The 9,612-nt window shown below is 39.1% G+C and overlaps 1 protein-coding gene across 1 annotated transcript; it reads left to right on the top strand.

Annotated features, from left to right (window-relative positions):
* Positions 1–311: 311 nt before the first annotated feature.
* si:ch211-107o10.3 (uncharacterized protein LOC407663 homolog) lies at positions 312–8,995 on the top strand. Its single transcript, XM_039018136.1, has 7 exons — positions 312–558; positions 2,253–2,393; positions 2,492–2,683; positions 6,183–6,344; positions 8,063–8,179; positions 8,383–8,587; positions 8,761–8,995. Exons 1-7 carry the CDS (start codon positions 483–485, stop codon positions 8,855–8,857), a joined length of 990 nt encoding a protein of 329 aa, XP_038874064.1. The 5' UTR covers positions 312–482; the 3' UTR covers positions 8,858–8,995.
* The last annotated feature ends 617 nt before the right edge of the window (positions 8,996–9,612 follow it).

The following is a 9,612-nucleotide window of genomic DNA, read 5'->3' as shown; positions in this document are numbered from 1 at the left end:
TGTTATCTTGTCAGTGGTGTTTTGTATACAGTCTATGGTTTGATCAATCACGTTTATGGGTTTGATTGACTTCCTGCACTGGTTGTCGGCCTATGAACAATAATTTGACACTGCTTGTTCTATCAGCTTCACCTGCTGGAATAATGTTAAGGATTTTGTATATTGTAAGTGGACGTAGAGTGACCTCTGCTGGAGGGATATTGTAGATGAAACAATTGGCAACCCAGCATATGATTGGTCCAATGGATGTACCAATAGGATTCCCCCGTTCTGTAACACGTTGTTTCTTTGACCTTCCAGTACTTCCTGATTGCACATTACGTCACATTGATAAACAGTTTTATTTCGACAAAGTTGATATGTATGAGATTATGATATATTTGAGTTGAATTAACTAGAGGTTCTCCTGGTTCTTTTCGCGGAATAGCAATATTGAATGAGAGGTTACTTCTACAGTCAGTAGCAGTTAAAGAACTGATAACATGCAGAACTACGGTAAAGCAATAAATACTTCTTTTGTACAATATCCGACGGGGATCGCTCTTATCACAGTCACAGGTAAAAAAAAAAATACATTATTGTTTTAATTATCACAGGTCCTTTATGAAATGTAACAACAACGTAGGTAACGTAGCAAAGTCGTTCCACCTAATTTTAACATTCTGTCAAAAAGCACATGTTCAACTTAATAAAAAACTATTTTACCTGTCTCAAGAGGTTTATATTTATATAGATATATAGATATATAAAATGACTATAGTAAGAGCCTATTAAATGCCAAATAAAGTAGCAAGGTTGACCATAACAATATTGACGATTTCATCTTTAAATAAGCCATAAATCAGCTTGTGACAGGGGGAATGGAAGCTTGGAAAAATGGCCAAAAAGAGTAAAAACAGTTAACCTGCTTTTACACTATGATTGACTATTAGTTTTCTTTTGGGGATAAAAATATATATAAATTAATAGTTTCACCATTTTAAAACAATGAATATAACATACTTTGAAAATGCAATATTGGTCCACAATTTATACTGTCAAATCTACCATTCCAGTGTTTTAATTGCTATATTGTATTTACTTCGCCACCATGGCCTATTTATTGCCTTTACCTCCCGTATCTCACCTCATTTGCTCACATTGTATATAGACTTATTTTTCTACTGTATTATTGACTGTATGTTTGTTTTACTCCATGTGTAACTCTGTGTTGTTATATGTGTCGAATTGCTTTGCTTTATCTTGGCCAGGTCGCAGTTGTAAATGAGAACTCTCAACTTGCCTACCTGGTTAAATAAAGGTTAAATTAAAAAATATATAAAAAATACTTAAAAATGTAAAGGGATGCAAAAGGCACTCTTTTCATGGAACTGTAAGGACTGACGCTGGAGAAGAGAAGCAGGTACAGGGAGTCAACATTTAATTGGAACGGACATGAAAACAGGACAGGAACAGCGTCAGACAATTAATGCAGACGTCAGACAATTAATGCAGAACTGGGGAACGGAGCTGGGGAACAGACACATATAGGGGAGGTAATAAACAGGTGATCAAATTTATTTATATAGCCCTTCTTAGATCAGCTGATATCTCAAAGTGCTGTACAGAAACCCAGATTGAGTCCAGGTGAGTCCAATGAATCGCTGATGCGCATGACGAGGGAAGGCAGGTTTGCGTAATCATGGTGGCAGTAGTGCATAATGCAGGGCAGTCTGGCACCCTCTTGCCCTATTCTGATGTCATCACATCAGATTCCATCGAAATATGAATGTCAGATTCTGTCTGGCCCTATTCTAATGTCATCAAATCAGATTTCTGTCTCACCTTATTCTGATGTCATCCCATCAGATTCCATCTGGCCCTGTTGTGATGACATCAAATCAGAATCTGTCTGGCCTTGTTGTGATGTCATCACATCAGAGGTTTTAACATAGAGGTCCTATGAAACTGAGTTTAAAATTCTACCCCTAGAAATTATGTCTAGTGTTATTGTGTTGTGATGTCATCACATCATATTCCCTCTGGCCCTGTGATGTCAACGTTTCGTCTGACTAGATACTGGATGTATTTTGTTCACCTGGTGTGCTAAGAGGGCGGATGTTGCATCTTTAGAATGGGACTTCTGAAACCTAACATCAAGATCGCCAATTGTGTCAGATTGAGCTTTTAAAGCTTAATTTCATATGAAAAATGAATTTAAAATCTTGGATAAATGTTTTATATGCTATTGTGTTACCACAATATTGTGACAGGAGTGGGGCTCTTTGCTCTGCGTAAATGGCTGGCTGGAGGGGTGTGTACGAGCACAGCCCGGCTGGACGGGAAGACTGTCCTTATCACCGGAGCCAACACTGGGATTGGGAAAGAGACTGCAGTTGACATGGCTAGCAGGGGTGAGCAACAAGTATTCAACTTCTTCTCTGTTCATTGTAGTTGGGCAGTTGATTTTTATGAGCTCACAGTGTAATGTCTGTTCTGTGTTTGGCCACAGGGGCGAGGGTTATTCTGGCCTGCAGGGACATGACAAGAGCCAATCAAGCTGCAGAGGGCATCAGGAAGAGGAGTGGCAATGGGAATGTGATTGTCAAAAAGTTGGACTTGACATCCCTACAGTCGGTGCGACAGCTAGCCAAAGAGATCCTGGAAAGTGAAGAGAGACTGGACATCCTTATTAATAATGCAGGTAGAGGGACACTTTTCAGCTAGCACATAACGTTATGAGCACCATATGTTTATTATAGCTTGGTGAGAGCGTGGTTGTCCTATAGTTATTTTGCATACAACCTTCCCACAACTTTCTGGGAATGGTGCAGAATAGTTGCTTAAACCTCTACAGGATCGGTGGGTCCCCTGCGGGACGGTCGAGCTAACGATTATTTCTGTTGGAAGGATTTAATCATTTGCAATTATGTCTACTTATGATAAGGTAAAAGGTTTATGTTTCTCTCTGCATATGATATGGTAAATATATCCAATGCAAAAAACATCTACATTTAAATGGTATTAATATTCATTTGGATATATTTCCATTAATTCCCATATATTCCCGTTAATTCCCATATATTCCTGTTAATTCCCACGGAAAGTTTCCACCTCTGAATATTCCCCAAAATGTGCAACCCTAGTCACCAGCAAAGCACCAACACACCTCCTCCTCCATGCTTCACGGTGGGAACCACACATGCGGATATCATCCGTTCACCTACTCTGTGTCTCACAAAGTCACCCCGGTTGGATCCAAAAATCTCAAATTTGTACTCATCAGACCAAAGGACAGATTTCCACCGGTCTAATGTCCATTGCTTGTGTTTCTTGGCCCAAGCAAGCCTCTTATCTTATTGGTGTCTTTTAGTAGTGGTTTCTTGCAGCAATTCAACCATGAGGCCTGATTTACGCAGTCTCCTCTGAACAGTTGATGTTGAGATGTGTGCGATACTTGAACTCTGTGAAGCATTTATTTGAGCTGCAATCTGAGGTGCAGTTAACTCTAATGAACTTATCCTCTGCATCAGAGGTAACTCTTGGTCTTCCTTTCCTGTGGCGGTCCTCATGAGAGCCAGTTTCTTCATAGCGCCCGATGGATATGCGACTGCACTTGAAGAAACTTTCCCAAAGTTCTTTACATTTTCCAGATTGACTGACCTTCATGTCTTAAAGTAATGATGGACTGTCATTTCTATTTGCTTATTTGAGTTGTTCTTGTCATAATATGGACTTGGTCTTTTAACAAATAGGGCTATCTTCTGTATACGCCCCCTACCTTGTCACAACACAACTGATTGGCTCAAACGCATTTAGAAGGAAAAATAATTCACAAATGTACTTTTAACAATGCACACCTGTTAATTGAAATGCATTCCAGGCGACTACCTAATGAAGCTGGTTGAGAGAATGCCAAGAGTGTGCAAAGCTGTCAAGGCAAAGGGTGGCTACTTTGAAGAATCTAAAATCTCAAATATATTATGATTTGTTTAACACTCTTCTGGTTACTACATGATTCCAAATATTTTATTTCATAGTTTTGATGTCTTCACTATTATTCTACAATGTAGAAAATAGTAAAAATAAAGAAAAACGCTTGAATGAGTACGTGTGTCCAAACTTTTGCATGGTACTGTATATGCAACAAATTTTCAACCAACAGGTTTCTGTGCCAAATCACCACACAACAATAAATAAAACATGCCGACATGGTTTGCGTTTTCAACACCACAGTAAATAGACTGTCAATCCCAACAGAAAACACATCCCTCCCTACCTTGTAGGCTTACCCAGTATAAAATGCACTTGTTGCAGATTAAAGTCTGCATAAATACATAGCACACATAAAAATACCTTCTGAGGTTAAATTCCCATGTGCCGAATAAAAAATGTAAGTTAAATGGGTTTCCATTGCATTTTCAACTATGGACATACATGGTTTTGTCACAAAAAATGTTGCTTAGGTACAGGTATAGCGAATGTGCCCACTATGGTATTGGCACGTGAGCTCTAGCCAACAGATACAGTGCAGGTATAGCTTACTACATGATGAGATTATTATGGACAGTAGTGTGCGATTATTATTTGTCAAATGGCAAGCATCGATCATCATGTCACCAGAATAGGACCCTCGATATTTATTGGAAGGAGCATCGACCTCATCACTGTGTACTTTTACACCGCCCTGTGAAGTTCATCATAATTAATTTAATCTGTAGCCTAATAAACTGCATGCTTTCCCAGGATGTGGAGAAATGTTTTATCAAACATGTAGACTACTTTACTCCTATATAAAGGTTGGATGGAAACCTGGTTAATGTCAAGGATGCTGGAATTATATTTTGGATGATGCCCATGCCTACAGGAGAATTTTTGAAGTAGCCTAATCAGATTAAAACATTGTGCCACATATAAAAAGTAATACATTAAACGCGTTAGCTTCTAGGTGCGTGAGGAATAGCCACTCGGATTGGAGAGGAGGCAGAGCATGTGTTAAGCTTTCCTGAATAACTGGGCCTGCCGGTAGCGTATGTGTTCACATTATTATAGGATGACTTGGGAGCATGATGATTAAAAACAGACAGCGTGTTCAGTATCAAAAGTAGAAATACAGCCAGACTGGCCTGCTACTGTGGCTTTCTGTGTCTTTCTATTAACTGTTGAGAGTAGATCCACAACTGATCCAAATCAAATGAAGCATTCAAATCACAGGGCTTTTGCGCAGTTATTTTATTTACAAAGGACATTTTCACTGCAGCCTAGAGTAGTCTAGAATGTTGTACTCACTTGAAAATAATAATGCAATTATTCGGCTAGGCTAGTCTAGGTAGGATAATTGTATTGTCCATTAACAAGATCATGAGAGGAGATTTTTTAAATCTGTGTGTGTCATGTCTTCACTGTTCATTCATGCGCAATGATGCAACTGTCCTCTTCACTGCCTATCAGCTATTCCTATTTGTTTTGGTTGATTCATATAAAACGTTGATGCAGCTTTGATTGTTTTTATATGTGGTATGATTGCTAGTTAGCCTATTGGAGATCTGGACAAACAATCCCCTTACCACTGTTGTCACTATGAATGGTGGATCGAGGGCAGGATAGAAGGTTAGACTGGTAGACTATACTGACCTGTGGTATAGTAAAGTTAGCACACAGAAAAGCGTAGAGCATACGGGAAATACCAAAACATCTTGAAATCTGGCTAGGATGGAAGAAATTATATAGTAAAACCTGCAACTAGCAGATGTAAACCAGGGGGAAAATCGCACTGCACTCCCCTGTGCCCAATAAAAAAACACACAACCCTCCCCAAAGCAACAAATACAAGTTTAACAACCCTTCCCTATTTTGGACCCCCCCCAGTAAATTACGATCTGTCCCTTAGCAAGCGTAGTAAAGTTGCACTATTCAGCTGTGCTCATTGGCAATAGGGTAATAGGTGACTGACATTCTGCACGTGGCTTATTTATAGTAAAGGAGGTGGAGTGACATGATGCTGTGCTGTTGATGAGAAGATTGTAAACATTAGATACAAATTCCCTCTGTGCCCATAGAAGAGGAAGCAATGTGAATTATATTGTGCTTACTAAATTAAGTTAAGTGCGCTATCCATTCAGACCAGCCTTACTGATTGAACCTATGTTATCAACTACATTTCAGGGAGTAGACTAACTTTTCTTCTCTATGTCTGTTGATAGGTATCATGAGCTGTCCAAAATGGCAGACTGAAGATGGCTTTGAGATGCAGTTTGGTACCAACCACTTAGGCCACTTTTTATTGACAAATTGCCTTTTGGATCTCCTTAAGAAATCAGTCCCAAGCCGTATTGTCAACGTCTCCAGTTTAGCTCATGAAGAAGGTATAACTTTGTCTTTGTCATTTACCATATAAAACAATGATTCAGTGTTTATAGGATTTATGATTGATTGCCCAAACAAAATCCATGATTTAGCCTGTAATTGTTGTGTCACATTTTGTTGTGTTACAGCCTGAATTCAAAATGGATTAAATAGATTTCTCTCACACATTTACACACAATACCCCATAATGACAAATTGAAAACATGTTTTAAGTTTAGCAAATGTATTGAAAAGGAAATACAGAAATATGTCATTTACAAAAGTATTCACACACCTGAGTCAATACCTTGTAGAAGAACCTTTGGCAGCGATTACAGCTGTGAGTCTTTCTGGGTACGTCTCTAAGACCTTTTCACTCCAGGATTGTGAAACATTTGCCCATTATTCTTTTCAAAATTCTTCAAGCTCTGTCAAATTGGTTGTTGATCATTTCTAGACAATCATTTTCAGGTCTTACCATAGATTTTCAAGCAGATTTAAGTAAAAACTGTAACTTGGCCACTCAGAAACATTCACTGTCTTCTTGGTAAGCAACTCCAGTGTAGATTTGGCCTTGTGTGTTAGGTTATTGTCCTGCTGTAAGGTGAATTCATCTCCCAGAGTCTAGTGGAAAGCAGAACTGAATCAGGTTTTCCTCTAGCATTTTGCCTGTGCTTAGTTCCATTCCGTTACATTTTTATCCTGGAAACCTCCCCAGTCCTTGATGATGTCCATAACATGATGCAGCCACCACTATGCTTGAAAATATAGAGAGTGGTACTCAGTAATGGGTTGTATTGGATTTGCCCCAAACATAACACTTTGTATTCAGGACTAAAAGTTAATTACTTTAGTGCCTTGTTGCAAACAGTATGCATGTTTTGGAATATTTTTATTCTGTAAAGGTTTTGTTCTTTTCACTCTGTCAATTAGGTTAGTGTTGTGGAGTAACTACAATGTTGTTGATCCATCCTCAGTTTTCTCCTTTCTCCTGTAACTGTTTTAAAGTAACCATTGGCCTCATGGTCACATCCCTGAGCGGTTTCCTTCCTCTCCAGCAACTGTGTTATGAAGGATACCTGCATCTTTGTAGTGACTGGGTGTATTGATACACCATCCAAAGTGTAATTAACTTCACCATGCTCGAACGGATATTCAATGTCTACTTTTTTCATTTTTACCCATCTAACAATAGGTGCCCGTCTTTGGGAAGCATCGGAAAACCTCCTTTGTCTTTGTGGTATAATCTGTTTTTGAAATTCACTGCTCAACTGAGGGACCTTACAGATAATTGTATGTGTGGGTTATAGAGATGAGGTAGTCATTCAAAAATCATGTTTAAAACTATTATTGCACACAGTGAGGCCATGCAACTTATTATGTGACATGTTCAGCAATTTTTTACTCCTGAACTTATTTAGGCTTGCGATAACAAAGGGGTTGAATACTTATTGACTCATTTCAGCTTTTGATTTGTAATTAATTTTTAATAATTTTTAAAAACATATTTCCATTTTGACATTATGGGGTATTGTGTGTAAACCAGTGACAACAAATCTAAATTTAAACCATTTTAAATTCAGGCTGTAACACAACAACATTTGGAAAAAGTCAAGTGGTATGAATACTTTCTGAAGGCACTGTAGCTTTCATTGCTTAGTGTTAGACATGTTTTGACATTATATCTATATGTGACTTACTATGTTCCACTTTTAATAATAATACTTTTTTTCAACAGGCAAGATCTATTTTGATGACATAAACTTAGATAAAGATTACAGTCCATGGAAAAGCTACCGGCAAAGTAAGCTAGCTAATGTGCTCTTTACTAGGGAGCTGGCAACACGACTACAAGGTAATTCAACTCCGCTGCACAACATCTTTTCATTTTACAGCATGCATTTGGACGTATGTTAGTGACACTGTTTGGCATAACAAAGGCACGAAGTACATGGTGTGTTGCATCTCTCTTCAATAGAGTCTCTGCAGACTCACTGCATTGAATTAGGCTGATAGAAGACATTACCTGTGTTTGTGTGTGTTTCTCTGTGACTGTAGGAACTGGAGTAACTACATATAGCCTCCATCCTGGAGTCATCTGGACTGAGCTTGGTCGGCACTTCTGGCCCACCATGCCCCTGTGGAAAAGAGCCATCTACAAGACTCTTAGTTTTTGGCTCAAGTCCCCTAGAGAGGGAGCCCAGACCACCATCCACTGTGCTGTAGAAGAAAGCCTGGCAGATGTCAGTGGACTCTACTACAGGTCAGATGCCATTAGAGCTTGTTTTTGTCCAACCTTAACTTCTTTTCACGGTGGGTGTTACATTGCATGCTTACAGAATATGGATCTAGGTAAGATTAATACTAGGACATATTCGTTGTGTGTCATTAACTTTGTGTGTGTGTTTGGAATCTTGTTTTCTGTCCTGGCTACAGTGACTGCGCCCCAAAAACTGTGGCCCTTCAGGGCCAGGATGATGCAGCTGCCAAGAAGCTGTGGGACCTGAGTGCCTCCATGGTTGGTCTGGCATGATGGACCTGGTTACCACTAGGACTGGCCTAGCCTTTAGAATGTTGACATACAGTTGAAGTCAGAAGTTTACATACACTTAGGTTGGAGTCATTAAAACTCGTTTTTCAACCACTCCACAAATTTCTTGTTAACAAACTATAGTTTGGCAAGTCGGTTAGGACATCTACTTTGTGCATGACACAAATAATTTTTCCAACAATTGTTTACAGACAGATTATTTCACTTATAATTCACTGTATCACAATTCCAGTGGGTCAGAAGTTTACATGCACTAAGTTGACTGTGCTTTTAAACAGCTTGGAAAATTCCAGAAAAGTATGTCATGGCTTTAGAAGCTTCTGACAGGCTAATTGACATAATTTGAGTCAATTGGAGGTGTACCTGTGGATGTATTTCAAGGCCTACCTTCAAACTCAGTGCCTCTTTGCTTGACATCATGGGAAAATCAAAAGAAATCAGCCAAGACCTCAGAAAATAAATTGTAGACCTGTACAAGTCTGGTTCATCCTTGGGAGCAATTTCCAAACTCCTGAAGGTACCACGTTCATCTGTACAAACAATAGTACGCAAGTTTAAACACCATGGGACCACGCAGCCATCATACCGCTCAGGAAGGAGACGTGTTCTGTCTCCTAGAGATGAATGTACTTTGGTGCAAAAAGTGCAAATCAATCCCAGAACAACAGCAAAGGACCTTGTGAAGATGCTGGAGGAAACAGGCACAAAAGTATCCATACCCACAGTAACAACGAGTC

This window comes from Salvelinus namaycush, chromosome 21 (genome assembly GCF_016432855.1).
Source record: "Salvelinus namaycush isolate Seneca chromosome 21, SaNama_1.0, whole genome shotgun sequence".
Lineage (NCBI taxonomy): Eukaryota > Metazoa > Chordata > Actinopteri > Salmoniformes > Salmonidae > Salvelinus > Salvelinus namaycush.
Note: the sequence above shows the minus strand (reverse complement) of the source record. Positions and strands in the feature narration are given on the sequence as shown.

Excerpts from the sequence above, each read along its gene's own strand:
- si:ch211-107o10.3 (XM_039018136.1), top strand. The coding sequence starts at position 483 with ATGCAGAACTACGGTAAAGCAATAAATACTTCTTTTGTACAATATCCG. Across the intron at positions 2,684-6,182 it reads CATCCTTATTAATAATGCAG|GTATCATGAGCTGTCCAAAA; the intron begins GTAGAGGGACAC and ends GTCTGTTGATAG. Across the intron at positions 8,180-8,382 it reads GCTGGCAACACGACTACAAG|GAACTGGAGTAACTACATAT; the intron begins GTAATTCAACTC and ends CTGTGACTGTAG.